The following is a 22,617-nucleotide window of genomic DNA, read 5'->3' as shown; positions in this document are numbered from 1 at the left end:
AAAAAAAATTCAAAAGAGTTTAAACATCAACTCATTTAACTCCAAAAAACATTATATTCCACCACACGTATACATTCAATATACAGATTTATCCATTAATACACCTTCATCCTCGACTCAAAAACACAAAAACATTCAACAGTCACAAACTATAAAGATAAAGATATTTACACACATAAATATACATTTATTCAAACGCAGAACAGAAACTCCTGAAGGGGAGAGAAGATCAGTGCTTCTGCAGGGTAACATCACTACATCATAATGTCTCCAGGGTATATTTTATCTTCTTCACACAACCTGTTTAAAGCACTTTATTCACTTTATCCTCACTAGAAATGTTGACTGTTCTTTAATTCAATTCAATATAGTTTTATTTGTGTAGACGTTTATAACAATCCACATTGTCCTTAAGCATCATTACAGAGATAAAGAGCTTAAAAAATATATCCTGTCCTTCACTTTCCTGTCTTTTTGTCAGGCTGCTGACGTGGAAGCAGATATAGTCCAATCATTGTCTTTATGAACTATCAAAAAACAAAACACTTACAAGCCGAGGAAAACAAACAAACAAAGACATCCGCTCGAAACGATTAATCCACCATGAGCGCGAATGTCCAAAGCAAAATCCAAATCTACATAAAGCCACCGGCAATGAGTAATCCAACACGGAAACGGAGTTCGGCTATAGAGCCAGCGGTGAATGCCGGCGTTCGAGCAGCCACGCGAATTACCAGCATGACAATACAAGGACCGACAGCCTGTGACTTAAGAACGTGAGTTTAAGTAGTCTGATCTTTAATGAGCCACAGCTGTCGGTAATCAAGGAAAGCAGCGTGACTGCTTTCGAGGGGGGCGTGGCAGGGTGAATCCCTGACAGCTACCAAAGGGGGGCGTGGCAGGGTGAATCCCTGACAGCTACCGAGGGGGGCGTGGCAGGGGGATCCCTGACAGATACCGAGAGGGGGACGTGGCAGGGGGATCCCTGACAGTACCCCCCCCTCCAGGAGCGACACCTGACGCCCCAAAACCCACCTACGCCAGGCGGGCCAGGGCACTCCGAGGAAGGCCTCCTTAGACGCCTGGGAGCAACGGAGGCCCGGTGAGCATCGGAGTGGAACCGAGGAAGACCGGAAAGAGCCCAAGGCGATGTGGCGTCCTCTGCGGAGAACCGGAACGGAACGACACCCAGCAGGAGGATCCGGAACGGAGCCACGCCCTTGGTGAAGACAGGAGGCTGAGTGAAGCCCTTGGCGGAGACCGGAGTCGGAGCGGCCTCCATGGCGGGGAACCGGAACTGGACGGCAACCATGACAAACACCGGAGAGTGGAGGACGTCCCGTGCAGAGACCAGAGGCCGAGCGACATCCCTGGTGGAGATCAGGAACGTCGTACCACCCTCTGAGGGACCTGGAGGACCGACGTCGCCGTCAGAGGGACCTGGAGGACCAACGTCGCCCTGCAGGGATCCTGGGGGCGAGCTGTCGCCCTGAAGAGGACCTGGAGGCGATCCTCCGCCCTGTGTGGTGCCTGGAGGCGATCCTTCGCCCTGTGTGGAGCCTGGAGGCGATCCTTCGCCCTGAAGAGGACTCGGGGGCGATCCTTCGCCCTGAAGAGGACTCGGGGGCAATCCTTCGCCCTCTGTGGGGCTCGGGGGCGAGACATCGCCCTCTGGCTGGAGTGAGCGCTCCTGGGGACTCCGTGGCTGGAGTGAGCGCTCCTGGGGACTCCGAGGCTGGAGTGAGCGCTCCTGGGGACTCCGAGGCTGAAGTGAGTGCTCCTGGGGACTCCGAGGCTGGAGTGAGCTCGTTTGGGGACCCTGAGGCCGAGCGGCACCCTCTGCGGTACTCTGTGGCAGCTCGGCGCTCTCGTGACGGGTCTGTGGCGGCTCGGCGCTATCGAGGGGGGCGTGGCAGGGTGAATCCCTGACAGCTACCGAGGGGGGCGTGGCAGGGTGAATCCCTGACAGCTACCGAGGGGGGCGTGGCAGGGTGAATCCCTGACAGCTACCGAGGGAGGCGTGGCAGGGGGATCCCTGACAGCTACCGAGGGGGGGGGGGGGGGGCGTGGCAGGGGGATCCCTTACACTTTTCCTCTTCTGTCTTGTATTTTACTGTCCTGTTCTATAAAAAAAAACACCTGACTTAATGTTTTATTAATAAATAACAATGTGAACAAACACCCACAAACACACATTTTCACTCTTCTCTTTTTGATTGTTTGGTTTCTGTTCTTTTTTACTAGTTTTCCTTCTTCTTCTTCTTTTTTCTAGTTTCTCTGAAACAAAAATATTTTACTGCTTTTCTTAACAATTTGATGTTGCAATGTAATATACTGCTTTCGAATCTCTATTCTGAAATATCTATAAATTGATCATTCCAGTAAAGCAGTTTTTGTGATACATATTTGTACTTCATACTTCAGAGATAAACTAAAAGCAAAGCCCAGACTCCAGAAACCTCCTGAGGTAAAAGAAAAAATTCCGGTATGTTTAAGATGTTTTTTTTATTTTTTGTTTCAGATTTAAATTGGTATGAGGAACGGATTGTGAAAGAGAATGACAATATCACTCTGCATTGCGACATCAGGGGTCATGAGGACGTGGCCTGGTATCGTCTGAGGTCCAGCAATTTAACGCTTCTGATCTCAGCCCAGAAAACACGCACTATAAAAAGCCTCCCTGTTTATTATAACTACGACGAGAAGCGTTTTATACTGAGGCCAAACAGCGAGATCACCACCGCCATGTTCACCATCCTGAAGCTCAGCCAGGGAGATCTGGGGTTTTATTACTGCGGAATTACAGCCGAGCCGGCGCAGATGCACTTCGGTAAAGCTACCAAACTGCAGTTTCAAGGTTTTTTAGATCTTTAAAAAAATCTATATTCCAAACTATTTTTATCGTTAAATCAAGATGTTTATAAGATGTTTATAAAAACATACACAAAAAAAACAACAGCATAATGTAGTGAACATAAAGTCACTCCATCACTACAAACCCACAGGTTACAGGAGTATCAACACTGAGCTCTGTACCGACTCTTCATTCTGTAAACTCTGTTTTTACTTCTAGAAATAAAATTAAAAAAATTGTTATAATTAAATTTGTTAGTTGTTAAATTTGTAAGTTGTTGATAGGAAGAGCATCCAGCGTAAAACATGTGCCAAATCAAATATGCAGATTACAAAAGAGAAATTCATGCTGGATCGGTCGCAGGCCGGGTTACCAACTCAACTCAACTCAATTCAATTCAATTCAATTCAATTCGATTCAATTTAATTTAATTAATGTTTATTTGTATTGAGCTTTTAATAATGAACATTGTCTCAGAGCAGCTTTACACAGATAATGTGGAGATAAAAATGAAGATGTTCTTTATAAGTGTAAGTTTGTCCCTGATGAACAAGTCGGTGGAGACTGTGGTGAAGGAAAAACTCCCTGAGATGCAGAAGGAAGAAACCTTGAGAGGAACCAGATGGAAGTCTAATCTAGATGTTACAAAATCATCAACTAGTTTTTTTTTTACCTCAGAGAGTGTGGAGAACTCTTTTTACATCAACAAACTGATAGCGATCAGCCAAATAGGACCTGAGTCAGGAGAGAGCTGTTCCCTTTATTCCAACAACGTTCTCCAGTCCAGCAAGCAGGAGATGATGATCAGTGATGTGAAAAGCTGCACTGAGGTCGAGCAAAACAAGTAAAGGGACAAAACCCTGATCAGAGGCCAATAACAGGTCATTTAGCACCTTAACTAGCGCCGTCTCTGTGCTATGATGAGGCCGAAATCCTGACTGATACATTTCATAAATGTTCCTCCTCAGTTGATGTGAGCAGAACTGCTGTGCTACAACCTTTTCTAGAATTTTGGAGATAAAGGGGAGGTTTGATATTGGACTGTAGTTGGACAGCTGACAGGGTGAAGGTCAGGTTTCTTAATTAGGGGGTTGATACTGCAGTTTGAAGGATTTGGGTACAAAACCAGTGCTAATGGAAGATTTTATTATTTTTAAAACAGGTTCAATTCCCTCTGGAATGATCTGTTTAAAGAAACTTGTAGGTGAGGGATCGAGATGCAGGTTGATGATTTTGATGAGGAAATAAATGAAATGAAGTCGTTCTCTTGAATAGGAGTAAAACTTTGTAATTGATAATTACACTGCTGTCTACAGGGTTACTTGTAAAATAATTTGTATTTATATTAACCGTCTGGATTTCTTGCCTGATGTTTTCAATTTTATAATTAAAAAAGTTGATGAAATCATTACTACCTATTGATGGTGTGCATGTGAGTGCAGTGCTTTTATTTCCTGTTCATTTTGCTGCTGTACAGAATAAAAATCTAGGATTCTGCTTGTTATTGAATATGCTGAAAATATGCTGAGAAATATGCTGATCAGCAGCACTAAGAGATTTTCTAGAACTCAGGAGATTCCCCTTCCATGCTGTTTGATATACTGTTCATTTTGTTTGACGTCATTTACGTTCTAATTTCTGAGTGGTCTGTTTTAAGGTGCGTGTATGATCATTATACCACTGTGCTGATTTTTTCTCCCTGATCATTTTGGTCTTAAGTGGAGCTCCATCATCTAGAGTGTAACGTAACGTTGATTCTAGGTATTCAGTGGCTCAGTCGAGCTCTGCAGGGTCAGACGGAGATCTAATTAAAATCGTCATTTCCTAAAGATTATTTGTATAGCGCTTTTCACAACAGACATTGTCTCAAAGCAGCTTTTACAGAAATTAACAGTGAAGGTGAATGGTGTGTGTTTATCCCTGATGAGCACCGTGGCGACTGTGGGAAAGGAAAAACTCCCTTAGATTTTATGAGGAAGAAACCTTGAGAGGAACCAGACTCAAAAGGGGAACCCATCCTCATATGGGTGACATCAAGAGTTTGATCATAAATCTTTCAACAATACAGAACACTGGAGAGTGAGAACTAACATGAGTACTGGAGTATAAGATTATAAGTGAATGTTCTTTCTACAGTCTTTGGTATAAAAGTAGGAGCTACTGAGCTCAACATTTGTGATCATCACAGATCCAGCATCAGCTTCTCCATGCCAGAGCCTTTAAACACTCCAGGAGGTCCAATGTCAAAACTCCACACATGTAGTGGGATCAAATTGGCACTGGTACGTCTCTAGATGGTTCGGGATGTTTGTGGGTTTGGCATCTACTTTTTCAAAGGTCCATAATCTTCATGAGGTGGGACGTGACTGGAGCTGGCCAAACCTCAGGAAGCCTCGGGATGGGGAGAGAAAGAGAAGCAGTGGAGAGCAATTAGCGTAGCTGCTGTTCATGATATTAACAGCACAAATTGATAATGTGATGTGATCAGATGTTCTGGAGCACAAGGTTATGATGTGATGTGTGTTATGTGTAGAACTCGGTAAAAACATACGTCTTTAATTTGCACTTAAACTGGGAGAGTGTGTCTGAACCCCAAACACTGTCAGGATGAATATTCCAGAGTTTAGGAGCTAAATGTGAGAATGTTCTACCACCTTTAGTGGACTTTGCTATTCTAGGAACTACTAGAAGTCCAGAGTGTTGAGATCTCAGGGAGCGTGATGGATTGTAGCGTGTTAAAAGACTGGAGAGATACATGGAGATAAACCATTTAGTGTTTTATAAGTAAGAAGTAGTAGTTTGAAGTCTATTCGAAACTTAACAGGAACCCAGTGCAGGGATGAGAAGATTGGGGTTATATGATCATATTTTTTTTATCGTGTAAGAACTCTTGCTGCCGCATTCTGAACTAACTGAAGCTTGTTTATTTATGATGCAGGACATCCACCTAGTAATGCAGTACAGTAGTCTATTCTGGAGGTCATAAACGCATGGACGAGCTTCTCTGAATCAGATATAGATAACATGTTTTTTTTTAGCTTAGAACCGTGAATGTGTTTAACACAATAACATGGTGATGTAACGCGGTAAACTGGTGAGGTAGAAATGCAGTGACTGAGGCAGATTTTAAAAGAGATGAGATAATGATCTAAAATAACTTCAGACTGTGAAACTATGACTAATTTTTATTTTTTTATCCAAATGTTAATAACAAATCGAGACTGTGTCTCCACTATAAGTGTGTCCTATAACATTCTGATTAATTCCAACTGAATCTAGAATGGACACAACTGCTGCTCTTAAGAAGTCTTCCTGATTATCTCTTTTAAAAATTTTGGTGCAACCCAGATGAGGTTGGGTTCCCTCTTGAGTCTGGTTCCTCTCAAGGTTTCTTCCTAATGCCATCTCGGGGAGTTTTTCCTTGCCACAGTTGCTCATCAGGGACAAACATACTTACAAAGAACATATTTACGTTTAATCACCACATTATCTGTGTAAAGCTGCTTTGAGACAATGTTCATTGTTAAAAGCTCAATACAAATAAACATGAATTGAATTGAATTGAATTATCAAAATCAATATTAAAGTCACCAATAATTAATGCTTTGTGTAAAGAAGTTGCTAACTTTGGGATGAAATCTGCAAATTCTATGAATCGGGCCCCTGGACTGGACCTGCTTTTGGACACTAAATATTTTATGCTGGTGTAAAGAACTTCCAATGTTCTTGAGTGACGACTCTGTGCAGCTAGCAGACGATCAGTTTAGCCTGGTTGTCTGCTCTCTGGCCTTGGTTCTGGAAAGTCACTTGTTTAATAGTGCTGTTCTGAGCCTATAACCTATACTTCAAGAAATAAAAGCAGCACCTTCCCGAGTGGTGAAGGTGTCTACAGAGACAGCAGGAAAAGAGTTGGCACTTTAAATGTTGGTACTATGACTGGGAAAGGGAGAGAGGAAGCTGATATGATGGAGAGGAAAAAGGTAGATATGTTGTGTGTTCTGGAGACCAAGTGGAAAGAGAGTACGACCAAACAAGTCAAATCAAGTCAAGTTTATTTACACAAATCAACAGTGAAGGTGAATGGTGTGAATTTGTCCCTGATGAGCAGCCGTGGCGACTGTGGCAAGGAAAATCTCCCTTAGTTGTTATGAGGAAGAAATTTCCTCATTCCTGATTTCTGTGATCAGATGTTCTGGAGCACAAGGTTATGATGTGATGTGTGTTATGTGTAGAACTCGCTAAAAACATACGTCTTTAATTTGCACTTAAACTGGGAGAGTGTTTTTGTAACTTGGTTGATATGATATTTGAAAGACAAGTTGCTGTCTAAAATAACTCCCAGGTCTTTTACCGTTGAACTAGCGGTTACAGAACATCCGTCTAAATGCAGGTTGAAATGCTGGAGCTTCTGTATACTAGTTTTTGGGCCGATGAGCAAAATCTCTGTCTTATCATAATTTAAAAGTAGAAAGTTATGGCTCATCCAATCTCTTATTTCCTTAACACACTCCGAGTTAATTCAGCTGTATCGCCTGGTTTTGATGAAATATATAGCTGGGTATCATCAGCATAACAATGGAAGCTAATTCCATGCCTTCTAATAATATTTCCTAATGGAAGCATGTATATTGTGAAGAGCAGGGGTCCTAGAACTGAACCTTGCAGCACGCCATAATTTACTTGCATTAGCCTGGATAGCTCTCCATTTAAATCTACGAAATGGTACCGAGCTGGGAAGGATGTGCTGCAAGTTAGAGCAATAAAGGATGGAGATGGAAATGTGTTGACTAGTGAGGAGAGTGTGTTGAGAAGGTGGAGGGAGTATTTTGAGCAGCTGATGAATAAGAAAAATGAGAGAGAGAGAGGAGGTTGGATGGTGTGTAGATGTGAAGCAGGAAGTGGATATGATTAGTAAGGAGGAAGTGAGAGCAGTGATTTAGGAAGTCGGTTGGACCAGATGACATACCGGTAGAAGCGTGGAGATGTTTAGGAGAGATGCAGTGGAGTTTGTGAAAAGATTGTTAACAAGATTTTGGAAGATGAAAAGATGCCTGAGGAATGGAGAAGGAGTGTGCTGGTACTAATCTTTAAGAATAAGGGAGATGTGCAGACCTGCAGTAACTACAGGGGAATTAAGTTGATCAGTCACACCATGAAGTTATGCGAAAGAGTAGTGGAAGCCAGGCTGAGAGAAGAGGTGACCATCTGTAAACAACAGTATGGTTTCATGCCGAGGAAGAGCACCACAGATGCCTTATTTGCTTTGAGAATGTTGATGGAAAAGTATAGAGAAGGTCAGAAGGATTGCATTGCATTGTGTGTTTTAGAGAATGTGAGAATGTGGGTTTCTTCTTTCTCCAGAATTCAGATAAAAACAGGAGGTTGTAGACACACACACACACACACACACACACACACACACACACACACACACACGACATGTGGTTTGCTGTATTCTTTTTGGTAAAGAGGTTTTTTTTTTACTGTTTTGATTCTTCACAGATAAAACAGAAGCAACAACTGTAACCCAAACCACTCCATCAGGAGACCAAGTGAAGCTTGAAGGTAAATAAACACAGTTCACTTCTACAATAACCTTGAAACTCAAGCAGCAACATTTATACCTCAATTACTCTCTCTGTCTTTAACTATATTTATTTCTCTATAAATATGTGTTGCCCTGGTGAACAGAAAAAAACGGTTCTGCTGTATATCCTGAGGAATATGTGTCAAACACCCTGCCACATCCGGCCCGGAGAACAATTGTATCCAGCCTGCAAGATCATTTTATATCTTTTTTTTAATGGCCCGGCGATATGAAGCGCTGATAACACAAACTACAAATCCCATAATGCAGCGCAACAGCTGCCTTACCGAACGCAACCTGCGATCATTCCCATGTCAATTACAGCAAATCAATCAAGCGTCTGTTAATGTATACAACCCTAATGTCATTCAAAACTAGCCCCTAACAATGACCAAGAGAAAAGTTCTGAAAACAGAACCTTTCAAGGGGAGGCTGAGTATAGGGTGTTTACTAACATTGCCGCTTAACCTGTGTGTATTATTTGTGGAGTTAATGTGGCTGGAATTTAAGGAATCTTATCTAAGACAGCACTACCAGACAAAACATCAGGACAAGTTGAAAAACCTGAATGCAGAGCAGAAGCTACAGAAGGTAGAGGAGTTGAAGAGGAATCTGACATCACAGCAGAAGTTTCTTTCATTAAAGCCAAATCATAAAGTGAAGCAACTGTGAAACAAGTTTTATTGTGGCAGAGGAGGAGTGAGAGCTTCCGAAGAGCTGCATGATGAAAGTGTGTAACGTCTTGTGTCCAGACACAAAGCAGGTGTTTGCAAATGTAAGCCATAGCAGAAATACGGTTGCTGATCGGGTTTGTGAGATGGCCACTGACTTGAAAACACAGTTGATTGAAAGGGGCAAGGACCTTGTTGCACACTCGCATGCTGTGGATGAAAGTTCTGACACGACTGACACTGCACAGCTGGACATCTTCATCCTTGCGTTTGGACATTAAATCCATGCATGTGACAACGATTTGAAAACGTATATCAAAGTGCATTATATCAAAGTGGGAAGGATGCAGTTAAAGATGCAGAAGCAGAAGTGCACTGGGGAGCTGACACCAAATCACTGCATCATACATCAGGAAAAGCTGTGCAGTAAAGTCCGATAAAACCGCACTGTAACACAAACCGTAGACTTTATCAGAGCCAAAGGTTTAAATCACCACCAAGTTCAGTCTTTTATGAGGGAAATAGATTCAGAGTTTGGCAAATAGTCAGGGGAAGTTCTCAGTAGAGTTTTTGTGGGGAAATCTGTTAGTCCATGGACAGTAAAGGAAAAGACTCCACAGTTCTGCAGGATGAAAAGTGGAAATGTGAGTTGGTGTTTCTGGCTGACATAACTACTCATCTCAGCATCTTTAACCTTCAGCTCCAGGGACCGGACCGCATGATATGTATGATGCAGTGAAGGCATTTGAAGTGAAGCTGCACTTATGGGAAACAAAAATGCACCAATGCAACTTGTCTTACTTTCCCTGTTGAACCAAGTCAACGCCACAGTGACCCAAATGCACACTTTTCTGAAAAACTGAGCGCACTGAGTTCGTGCGCCACTTTGGTGACTTCAAAGCACAGGAAAGTACTTTTGAGCTGCTTCGCAACCCATTTGCCATTGACGTGGAAACTGCACCTGTACGGATTGAGATGGAGCTGATAGAGCTGCAGTGTAATGGTACAATAAAGACAAAGTGCAACACTGTGGGGCCTGCACAGTTCACTCGCTTCATTCCCGAAGCAATGCTCCAGCTCTGTCTACATGCGGCTCGAATCTTGTGCATGTTTGGTAGCACATATCTGTGTGAGAAAGATCAACAAAACATCACACAGGAGTCTTCTCACTGATGAGCACCTGCAGTCCATCCTGAGAATCTCCACAACACAGGACCTTACTCCATCACAAACATTTAAATATTCTCTTCGATTGGAGTGCAGCTGGAGATGTTTTTTATCAACGCCCTGGGGTTCCATGAAATTCCGGAGTAAGAACGGGAGCTTTGAGAATGGATTTGGACTGTAGTTAATATCTACAGTCTGCTACACTGACTCAGGACTACAGTTTGCTCTGATCTCCATCACTGCAAATCAACATCGTTTATCTGTAATAAATGAACATTTGGTGGCACCCAGATGAGGATGGCAAAAGTTCAAAAAACATATGGCTTGGATGTGAGGGATCCAGGGTGATTTTCTGGGCCCTCACTCTGGATGTGTACAGTTCCTGTAGTGTGGGCAAAGGAGCACCAATAATCCTTTCAGTCGTTCAAACCTTCTTCCGTAGTCTATTGATGTCTGATTGTGTAGCAGAGGCAGAACCAGATGGTTTCTGAAGTACACAGGACAGACTCCATGATGGCTGAGTAGAACTGTGTGAGCAGCTCCTGTGGCAGGTTGAACGTCCTCAGCTGGTGGAGGAAGAACATCTTCTGTTGGGCCGTTAACACTGGAGACGATGTGATTGTCCCACTTCAGGCCCTGAGAGATTGGGGGAGGGGGTGGTGTCTGCTGGAGGTGTTGATGGCTGACTGGGTAGATCAGGGGTGTCAAACTCATTTTCACTGAGGGCTACATCAGCATAATGGTTTCCCTCAAAGGGCCAGATGTAATTTTGAGGCAATATAAATGTAGCCCAGTGTAACTAAATGTAATGTCAAATAAATGCAACTACTCCTTAATGTTAAATAACTCTGGATTTTTATTATTCAACTTACAAATATTACATATATATTTGCATAAATGTAAAAAGAAATGTTTGCTGTTATAACATCAATCCTTTTAATTTGTCAGCTTATGAAACCCACATTACTCCATCAATCAACGATCAAACTATCCAAATGAATACGAGTTATGACATTAACTTTGTTCAAAACTTTTTGTCATAGTTGAGGGGCAGAATAACAGTCCAACCAACAATTGTGAGCTGCTAAGAACATGTGTGACAGGTGTAGCATTTTACATAAACAAAGCTGCACAGCCTTGCGGGGACACATCCAACTAATGAGAGATGGTCTGATTACAGTGACCGTGTGTCTGCATAAACAAACGCAATTTGCCTTTTAATTCTTGCACCATTTGTTGTTTATTTTCTTTAGACTCACTTTACATACTTTGCTCCGTGTTTGGTGTCAAAATGCCGACGTAGATTGTACACGTTGACAACCGCCACTGCCTCATAACACAAAAGACATAGCGGTTTTTCTCCTTGAAGCACAAACATATATTCGCCTTCTCATCTTTCTTGAAACAGCCTTCCATCTGCATACATTTTTCTCTTCCTGGACATTTTGGGATCATTGTTTGTATTTCTTAATTCGAAAAATGATAAGTGATGTGGAAACACTGCAATCTAGTGGTGGGATGCTGTCACTTCACGGGTAACATGATCGGCATGCATTATGGGAAATGTAGTTTATGATCACTGCACCCTTTTGACCTATTTATTATAAGATAATCAGACCTTTGCAGCTCTCCCGAGCCACATAAAATAACGTGGTGGGCCACATTTTGCCCACGGGCCTTGAGTTTGACACATATGGGTTAGATGGTCAGGAAGCATGTGAGACCAGGAGCAGGAGTTTCAAATCTACAGTTAAACTCATTAAGGTCATCAACCAGTTTTTAATTCCTTCCATAGCTGGAGGATGGTGTCTCTCTCAGACCTTTCCACACTGAAGCAGGATCATTGGCTGAGTGTGTGTGTGTGTGTGTGTGTGTTTGTTCTTGGTCTGATTGCCCAAGATCCTGACCCAATTCCTGTGGGCCTCCTCTTTGGCCTGATGAAGTTGTGTGAGTCTTGCTGTGAATCATGGCTTCTTGTTGTATGTTAAATGCGTTTTTGTAGAAATGCAGAAACCCTCACAGAAACTGATATTAGATGTTACAGAGTCTGTGAGCTTTATCCAGATCAGAAGCAGCAGCTTCAAAAACACTCCAACCAGTGCAATGAAAACAGTGCAGTGAATTTCCTGTGAATTTTCTTTAACATCAGGAGTTTAATCTCAGATGCTGCAGAACAACCTTAACCTGAGGTCTTTTACTGATCTATCTGTTCAAATATGTGGAATTTAAACAGCAGCCATGTCTTACTCCACTTCACTCTACTTCACTCCACTTCACTCCACTTCACTCCACTCCACTCCACTCCACTCCACTCCACTTCACTCCACTCCACTTCACTCCACTCCACTTCACTCCACTTCACTCCACTCCACTTTACTTCACTCCACTCCACTTCACTCCACTCCACTTCACTCCACTTCACTCCACTCCACTTTACTCCACTCCACTCCACTTCACTCCACTCCACTTCACTCCACTCCACTCCACTTTACCCCACTCCACTTCACTCCACTCCACTCCACTTCAATCCACTCCACTCCACTTCACTCCACTCCACTTCACTCCACTCCACTCCACTTTACCCCACTCCACTTCACTCCACTCCACTTCAATCCACTCCACTCCACTTCACTCCACTTCACTCCACTCCACTCAACTCCACTCAACTCCACTCCACTTCACTCCACTCCACTCCACTACACTCCACTTCACTCCACTCCACTCAACTCCACTTCACTGTACTTCATTCCACTTCACTCCACTTCAATCCACTTCAATCCACATGCCACTCCATGCCACACTCCACAATCCACACTCCACTCCATTTTACTCCACATGCCACTCCACTTTACTTCACACTTCACCCCATGCCACACGCCACTCCATTTCATTCCACTCCACTCCACTCCACTTCACTCCACTTCCCTCCACACGCCATTCCATGCCACACTCCACAATCCACACGCTACTCCATTTTGCTTCACATGCCACTCCACTCCACTTCACTCCACTCTACTCATCACATCATTCCATGCCACACTCCACAATCCACACTCCACTCCACCCCACTATATTTCACTTCACATGCCACTCCACTTCACTTCACACCTCACAATTTAGCAGCTTAACAGAATTGAACAGTAAAGGTGAATGGTGTGTGTTTATCCCTGATGAGCAGCATGGAGACTGTAGTGAAGGAAAAACTCCCTTAGATGTTATGGCACTGGTACGTCTCTAGATGATTCGGGATGTTTGCGAGATCTGCATCTATTTCTTTAAAGGTCCATAATCTTCATGAGGTGGGACGTGACTGGAGCTGGAGGAACCTCAGGATGCCTCGGGATGGGGAGAGAAAGAGACGCAGTGGAGAGGAATTAGCGTAGCTGCTGTTCATGATATTAACAGCACAAGTTGATAATGTGCATGTGATCAGATGTTCTGGTGCACAAGGTTATGATGTGATGTGTGTGATGTGTAGAACTCGCTAAAAACATACTTCACTTCACTCCACTCCACTACACACTCCACTCCATTTCATTCCACACCCCGTTTTACTCCACACTCCCCACACCACTCCACTTGCCCCCACAATCCTCACACCACTCCACAGAGATCAAATGAATGTTTTTTGATTCCTGTTTCACATTTCTTTCTTGTTTATTTCTCTTCCTCTGTTTTAGATAAATGGAATACGTGTGAGAGAATGGTGATGTTTGGTGGAGTTGTTGTTTCCGCTTTGCTCCTCATCCTCACTACAGCAGTTGCATGTAGCATCCTCAGATTCAGAAAATCTTCACGATCAGCGATGTAAATGAGGATCATCAGACCACAGGATCATTCTGGGTTCAATCTCAGGACTGTGGACTAAAAGGCGAATTCCTAATAATTACTATTAAATATGTTTTAATGAATTCGGTAATGAGATGTTTGAAGTTTGTTTTCACTACTAGAGGTCTCACTTTCTTCTCACTTCACCCTCAGCTTTCTGTTTATGTTAATGCTGTTTACTTCGAAAAATCTGTTAATATTTGATAAATATGTTTAAACCAGAAATAACTTTATTGTTACATTTTTAAGTGGATTTTTATGAATCCACTTCATTTAATTTGTATTTTCTGAAAGTCCTGTTTGTTCCTCAGTAGGTTCCTGCTTGGGTTTCTTTGTGTATTTTTGACAGTGTCTCCTGTTTAAAGAAATGTTGGAGATTTGTATTCATGTTTTATGCTGTAAAAAAAACTGTAAATGTTTAAAATTAATAATAAATATATTTTCTAAAACACACTGTTATGAATTCCTGCTGTGTGTTGGAATCAATCAGTTCTGTGGAGAAGTTCAGTCAGAACTGGACACAGAACAGACAGGTGGTTTACGGATAATATTCTCTCTCGCTTATTAGCAGAAAGAAAGAAATGTCAACTTCTGACTGGTGTGAATATAATAAATAATAATAATATAATTTAAACCAGGGGTAAATTTCCACGTGGAAATTAGAACGTAAATTACGTCAAACCAAATGAACAGTATTTGAAACAGCATGGATAATAAACTCTTCCATTAGCACTGGTTTTGTACCAAAATCCTTCAAACTGCAGTATCAAACCCCTAATTAAGAAACCTGACCTTCACCCTGTCAGCTGTCCAACTACAGTCCAATATCAAACCTCCTCTTCATCTCCAAGATTCTAGAAAAGGACTAAACACATTATTATAATATTTAGTTGTAATCTACATATTACTGTGAAGCTGCTTGGGGACGATACTGTGGAGAAAAAAAAGTATTTATTTAGCCACTAATGGTGCAGGTTCTCCCACTTAAAATGATGAGAGGCCTGTAATTTTCATCATAGTTACACTTCAACTCTGAGAGACCAAATGAGAAAGAAAATCCAGAAAATCACAAATCTGATTTTTAAAGAATTTTTTAATTTGCAAATTATGGTGGAAAATAAGTATTTGATCACCTACAAAAAAGCAAGATTTCTGTCTCTCACAGACCTGTAGATTCTTCTTTAAGGGGCTCCTCTGTCCTCCACTTGTTACCTGTATTATGGCACCTGTTTGAACTGGTTATCAGTATAAAAGTCCCCTTTCCACAACCTCAAACAGTCAGACTCCAAACTCCACTATGTTCAAAACCAAAGAGCTGTCAAAAGACACCAGAAACAGAATTGTAGACCTGCACCAGGCTGGAAGACTGATCTGCAGTAGGTAAGCAGCTTGGTGTGAAGAAATCAACTGTGGGAGCAATTATTAGAAAATGGAAGACATACAAGACCACTGATAATCTCCCTCGATCTGGGGCTCCACGCAAGATCTCACCCCGTGGGGTCAAAATGATCACAAGAGCGGTGAGCAAAAATCCCAGAACCACAACTTGGGGACCTGGTGAATGACCTGCAGAGAGCTGGGACCAAAGTAACAAAGGCTACCATTAGTAACACACTCAAATCCTGCAGTGCCAGATGTGTCCCCCTGCTTAAGCCAGTAAATGTTTGGGCCCGTCTGAAGTTTGCTAGAGAGCATTTGGATGATCCAGAAGAGGGTTGGGAGAATGTCATATGGTCAGATGAAATCAAAATAGAACTTTTTAGTAAAAACTCAACTTTAAAACATCATGCTTTGGGGCTGTTTTTCTGCCAAGGGACCAGGACGACTGATCCATGTAAAGGAAAGAATGAATGGGGTCATGTATCGTGAGATTTTGTGTGAAAACCTCCTTCCATCAGGAAGGGCATTAGAGATGAAACGTGGCTGGGTCTTTCAGCATGACAATGAACCCAAACACACTGCCCGGGCAACCAAGGAGTGGCTTCATAAGAAGCATTTTAAGGTCCTGGAGTGGCCTAGCCAGTCTCCACATCTCAACCCCATATCCGTGTTGCCCAGCAACAGCCCCAAAACATCACTGCTCTAGAGGAGATCTGCATGGAGGAATGGACCAAACTACCAGCAACAGTGTGTAAAAACCTTGTGAAGACTCACAGAAAATGTTTGATCTCTGACATTGCCAACAAACGGCATATAACAAATTATTGGGATCAACTTTTGTTATTGACCAAATACTTATTTTCCACCATAATTTGCAAATTTAAATTCTTTAAAAATCAGACAATGTGATTTTCTGGATTTTTTTTTCTCATTTGGTCTCTCAGAGTTGAAGTGAACCGATGATGAAAATTACAGGCCTCTCATCTTTTTTAAATGGGAGAACCTGCACAATTGGTGGCTAAATAAATACTTTTTTGCCCCACTGTATTCACTGTTAAAAACACTGTACACTAAAATAAACTGGAAAACGTTTGGACTTCTGACCAGAAGATCCTTATTTCAAACCTCAGCACCACTAAACACAACTAAGCTGTCAGTGTGGGGCCCCTAAGTAAGGCCCTTAACATTAAAATACATTAATAAATAAAAAAAATTTATAGTTTGATAATATGGGAGTCTGCCATGAAGATAAATACAAATGAGAAAGAGAGCGAGACAGAAAGAAAGAGAGAGAGAAAAAGTTTTTTTTTATATAATCCTTTATTTGACAGGATAATAAAAAGTAAAAAAAATACATTAATTAAATAAAATCCTTTATTTGACAATCCAGTCATTAGTGCTACACAACTCAGGTGACTCTCAGTGTCGGTCTCAGGCCCGGATAAATGTGGAGGTTTGTGTTATGAAGGACATCCAGTGTAAAACATGTACCAAATTGAGTAGTAGTGGAGGTGAAGAGAGTTTCTGATAGGGTGATGAACGTGAAGCTGGAAGTTGAAGGGGTGATGATAAATGTCATCAGTGTTTATGCTCCACAAGTGGGTTGTGAGATGGAGGAAAAGGAAAGATTCTGGAGTGAATTAGATGAAGTGGTAGAAGGTGAACCTAGGAATGAAAGATTGGTGATTGGGGCAGACTTTAATGGACATGTAGGTGAAGGGAACAGAGGTGATGAGGAGGTGATGGGTAGGTATGGTTTTAAGGAGAGGAATGTGGAAGGGCAGATGGTGGTAGATTTTGCTAAAAGGATGGAAATGGCAGTGGTGAACACGTATTTTAAGAAGAAGGAGGATCAAAGGGTGACGTATAAGAGTGGAGGAAGGTGCACACAGGTGAACTATGTTCTATGTAGGAGATACAACCTGAAGGAGATTGGAGACTGTAAGGACAGTGTAGCTAGACAGCATCGGATGGTGGTCTGTAGAAAGGTTTTGGAGGTGAAGAAGAAGAGGAGGAGAGTAAAGACTGAGAGAAGAATAAGATGGTGTAAACTGAAGGAGGAAGACTGTAGTGTGAGGTTCAGGGAAGAGGTCAGACAGGAGTTCGGTGGTGGTAAAGAGGTGCTGGATGATTGGGAAACTACCGCAGGAGTGATGAGGGAGGCAGCTAGAAATGTACTTGGTGTAACATCTGGAAATAAAAAGGAAGACAAAGAGACATGGTGGTGGAATGAGGAAGTGCAGGAGAGCAGAAGGAGAAAGAGGTTGGAGAAACAGAATTGGTATCAACAGAGTGATGAGAAAAGAAGGCAGGAGAACAAGGAGATGCAGCAGCAGGTAAAGAGGGATGTGGTGAAAGCAAAGAAAAAGGCATATGAGGAGCTGTATGAGAGGTTGGACACTTCGGAAGGAGAAAAGGATTTGTAGCGATTGGCCAGGCAGAGGGACCGAGCTGGGAAGGATGTGCTGCAAGTTAAAGCAATAAAGGATGAAGATGGAAATGTGTTGACTAGTGAGGAGAGTGTGTTGAGAAGATGGAGGGAGTATTTTGAGCAGCTGATGAATGAGAAAAATGAGAGAGAGAGAAGGTTGGACGTTGTGGAGTTGGTGAAACAGGAAGTGGATAGGATTAGTAAGGAGGAAGCGAGAGCAGCGATTAAGAGGATGAAGAGTGGAAAGTTGGTAAGAACAGATGACATACCTGTAGAAGTATAGAGATATAATTAAAACTTTCTTTCGGCTTCTCCCGTTAGGGGTCGCCACAGCGGATCCTCCGCATGTTTGATTTGGCACATGTTTTTACCCTGGATGCCCTTCCTAACGCAACCCTCCCTGTTTATCCGGGCTTGGGACTGAAAGTGGCTCGGGTTGGTTCCCTGACCGGGGATCGAACCTGGGCCGCAGCGTTGAGAGCACCACATCCTAACCACTAGACCACCAGGGAACCTAAGCAAGGAGATATATTTAAATAAATAAAATGATAAATATATATATTTGACAGTTAAATGTTGAGGGAGGGGTGTGTGATCATTCAGCCTAGTTCTGGTGCAGTTCTTTCTCTTTTACAGAACACAGAGCTTCTCCACAAAACCACAAAGCCTCAAACACATTCACATCTCCCAGACTCTTATACACATTCAAATCCCCATTTGTGCCCAGTACAAGACCATGAGGTCCTTCCCAGCCAGTCAACTTTGTTCCCTTCCTGTCCCCTGTCGACTGTGGTCACACATAGCCTTAGATTTTGTTACGAGCCTACCCCCCCTTAGACGGCCATACTACCATACTTTCGGTAATAGATAATTTTTTCCAAAATGGCCATACCTCTTCCCTAAGGATGGCACTTGATGACAATGCCTTATGTCTTCGTAACTGTTTTGGGCTCAATACTCTTATGTACACTGCCTCTCCGCTCTTTCAGGCCGCCTAGGGTTATGACCCGCCTCTATTTTCCTACCAAAAAGTAAAAAGACCTCTGTACCATCAGTGGGAGCTTTGGACAACAATTGCCGCTGTGCCTGGAAGAAGATCTGGGCTGGACTCCTTTGGTCTTTCCATTCCTACGCCCGCTGGGCCAACTGCAGACACAGACCCACACCAATGAACCACTTCAGCCAGAGGGTCTGGCTCTCTACCAAGAACCTCCCTCTAAAGGCCGCATGCAGGGAGCTAGCCCATCATTTTTAAAGGTCCTTTTCCCATATCTAAGGTCCTCAAACCCATGGCCGTTCGCCTCCCTCTTCCCTGAGTCCTTCAAATTCACCCTACCTTCCATGTATCACACTTAATCTCATTGTAAGGTCATTACAGATCATTATCACAGGGTGCATGTGTCTCCTCTAAATACACAGTCTTCTTCCATCTGCTTATAGAACTATACTTTACAGGTGGCTTCTGTATTGCAATAGCAATTGGTTAAAAATCATGCAGTTAATCCATAAATATTGGCACCAAGTCTACAGACCAGGGGAGATTTCTTCCTCCATCCTTTATCAAGACCAAACAACACTTTTCCAAGGGCAGCATTTAGCATGTACAAGCACATTTACTGCTGCATTTAATACTGTGCAGTTTACATTTCCTTTTCTTTACACACCAGCAAGTCAGCAAGTTTTGCAGCTTTGAAAACAATCATTCTGGAACGATTGTCGCATTTCTTTACCAGCATTGAGCTTTTATTATGGTCTCATGACGTGGTTTTAAACACAGGAAATGGTTTAGCTCTATGTTGTTGAGGCTTTCACATCCTGCCAAACATGCTGCTAGGGCTTGCATTTAAAGATCATGGTAACACACTTTCCACTTATCATCTACTGAAACTCTGACCGGGTTTAAAGATGTCAGAAATCAATAATACCAAATAAAAGAGCAATTAAAATAAAACTATGGCAAAACCATCAAATGTTTTCATGGATATATGCAGCATAATCACACACTGCTGTGTTTGTGTTCTTTTTGTGTCCAGATCTGGGTTCCTGAGAGATCATCTCGTGCAGGTGTGGTGAGGGCATTAACACAACCCCTGAAGCGAAAGCCTCAGCATCCTGCTTAGTCACGCGAGATGTATATACTGAGTATCCGACTGAGAGGATCCTAAATGACTGACAGAAACAGCGCAGGATGAAGTTCTTTTGTATTTAAACATAATCAGTACAGGAATGTGAGAGTGTTTCAGATGTTTCAGTGTGGACGAGGGGTTTATTGGAAAGTGCTGTGTAGACAGAATACTCTATGCAGATTAATATTAATGTAGTAAATCATTAGATTGTTGTTTAAGTCACTAGTTGAAAATGTTAGTTGCAGTTTATGGTGGTTTGGGTTTTTCTCTGACATGCTGAAGGCAGTGTGGTATTACTTTTATTAGATGGGGATGTGTTTTTTTGCTTCAGACACCTAATGCACAGACCTGTACTGCAACACGAGACCATAATAACAACATAGCAAGAAAATGGAGATATAAATACAAATATAAATATATAAATATTGTTAATATACGTCTCCACTTACATCAGCACAGTGATAAAATCTGAAATCTGTAGTGTAAATAAAAACAGCAGATTCATGAAAGTGTATGAACCTTATACCATCTGAGGAGGGTAAAATAAAACTGCAGTGCGTCTGGAGGGTTTTTTAGGTGTGAACTGATCTAGAATTAAATTGTGGACAAAAAACAGAAGTTGACTTTTAAAGAAAATAAACATATATGAAAATTCTGACTCTGAGAACAGTGAAGTCGGGGGTGAAAGTGTAACATGGTCTTCATATAAACTTTACATTACACAAGTTACATTCTCTATTCTGAAATAATCCTTTTAATGGGGCGGGGCTTAACTGTGCTTGATTTTCATTGGCTGGTAAGATTTGGATCCTGGAAGTAGAGACTTCAGTGAATGCTGGAGAAAGTTCTTGATCTGGTTCTCTGTACAGTTCTAATGTTTATATCGGAAATGATGTACTACTTTCCTCAGTATATTAGTTTATAACTTGATAAAATTTATGATAATAATAATGTTGATAATATTTGAGGTTAAAAAAAACTTAAACAGCGCTTCATAAACCATGATTATTAAGAAGAAAACATAAAACAACTGTTTATTTAAAGAATGTGTTCGGTTTCTGTTATAAAGGTGATTTTATTATTTTCTGTTTCAGAGAGTTTTTTCTTCTGCTTTCTGAACAATCACATTACAGATGAAGACGTTTTTGTGAGAATGAATGAAGCTGCAGGTATTTAAACTGAGAGACGACAGAAACTAAAGGAAAATACATGCAGTGCACACAGTAAACTGTGATACAGTGAATGTGGATCAGGTGATTAAACAGTACATCACATTCAAAGTCAAAGACAAGATGAGGGAAGTATTAATATCAGTAAACAGTAAAATTCCTTCTTCACTTATACCAGCTTGTTAGGAAGTTGGTGTCAGAGAACTGATGTAACAGAAGAATTTTGCTTGGAAGGGAAATTCTAAGATATAAAAAAAAACAAAAAACGGTTCAGTGTGAAGAGCTGAAACCATGTTGAAATAATGTTTGTTCCAGTTGAGATGCTCAAATGGACGGACCATCAGGGAAAATATAATCAGGCTCCAGAAGGACACCAGATCCACTCCCAGTGTTAGGCCACGTGCAACCTCAATTCCAAAAAGTAGGGACACTGTGTAAAATGAAAATAAAAATAGAAAGCTGTTTAAATCATCTACACTGCTCCCAATTACATCTCACCCTGATTATAAAATACTACTACTGACGTATAAAGCACTTAACGCTCTCACGCCGCAGTATCTGAGTGAACTTCTGTACCAGTATGATCCTCTACGCTGACTTAGATCAAAAGGTGCAGGCTATCTGTTGGTTCCTCAAATAATAAAGACTCCAGCAGGGGGCAGATGTTTCTCTTATAAACCCCACAGTTATGGAACAACCTTCCAATCAGTGTTCGGGACTCAGACTCAGTCTCAGTGTTCAAGTCGACGCTGAACACATATTTATTTAGTGGAGTGTTTAGTCAGTAGGTGTTTGTGAGGTAAAGGAGCAGATCTGGAGGGATCATGGATATGGAGTGTTTGGTGAACTGGGATATTTGGATGCTGTCGTCTCCTCACTCTCACAAGTTCACTCAGGTTTGTTGATGGTGGTGTGGTGGGTCGTCTCTTATCCCAGAGATCCTCATGTCTGTGTTTCCTTCTGCTTCTCCCTTTTTAGTTCTGCTGCCAGAGTGAATCTTACCAGAGTCCAAACTGCACAGTGACATTAACTTTCATACAACAATAAGGAGACTTAATAATCCATATCCTTCTCTTCCTGTCACCCTCTTCTCTCTCTCTCTCTCTCTCTCTCTCTCTCTCTCTCTCTCTCCGCTGTTCCTGCCCCTCTCCCCTCCGTGGATCTTCACACTTCTGTGCAGCTTGGGACGGTCTCTCATCAACACCTTGGGTGGTTCCATGAAAATCCGGAGTAGAACGGGCGTTTTGAGGATGGATTTGACTGTAGTTGATGTCAACAGTCTGCTACACTGACTCAGGAATACAGTTCGCTTCTGATCATCATCACTGTAACCCGCAACATTGTATATCTGCCACAAATGGACATTTGGTGCAACCCAGATGAGGTTGGGTTTCCTCTTGAGTC

The 22,617-nt window shown here is 42.1% G+C and overlaps 1 protein-coding gene across 5 annotated transcripts in view; it reads left to right on the top strand.

The window, feature by feature from the left end:
• The window catches only part of LOC310728887 (uncharacterized protein), a 50,093-nt gene that overhangs the window by 221 nt on the left and 27,255 nt on the right, over positions 1 to 22,617 (top strand). Inside the window, exons 2-4 of one of the 5 annotated variants that reach the window (XM_083546752.1) lie at positions 2,522 to 2,857; positions 8,366 to 8,419; positions 13,960 to 14,570. In XM_083546752.1, the coding sequence (XP_083402878.1) occupies positions 2,522 to 2,857; positions 8,366 to 8,419; positions 13,960 to 14,090 (521 nt within the window). In that variant the 3' untranslated portion in view covers positions 14,091 to 14,570. Of the gene's footprint in view, positions 1 to 2,521; positions 2,858 to 8,356; positions 8,420 to 12,153; positions 13,761 to 13,959; positions 14,571 to 22,617 lie in introns of those variants that run through there. The other 4 variants (XM_083546751.1, XM_083546754.1, XM_083546755.1 and 1 more) reach the window with 4 other exon arrangements.

This window comes from Silurus aristotelis, assembly GCF_946808225.1.
Source record: "Silurus aristotelis genome assembly, chromosome: 7".
Taxonomy (NCBI): Eukaryota; Metazoa; Chordata; class Actinopteri; order Siluriformes; family Siluridae; genus Silurus; species Silurus aristotelis.
The sequence above is the reverse complement of the archived record's forward strand: the minus strand, read 5'-3'. Positions and strand labels throughout refer to the sequence as shown.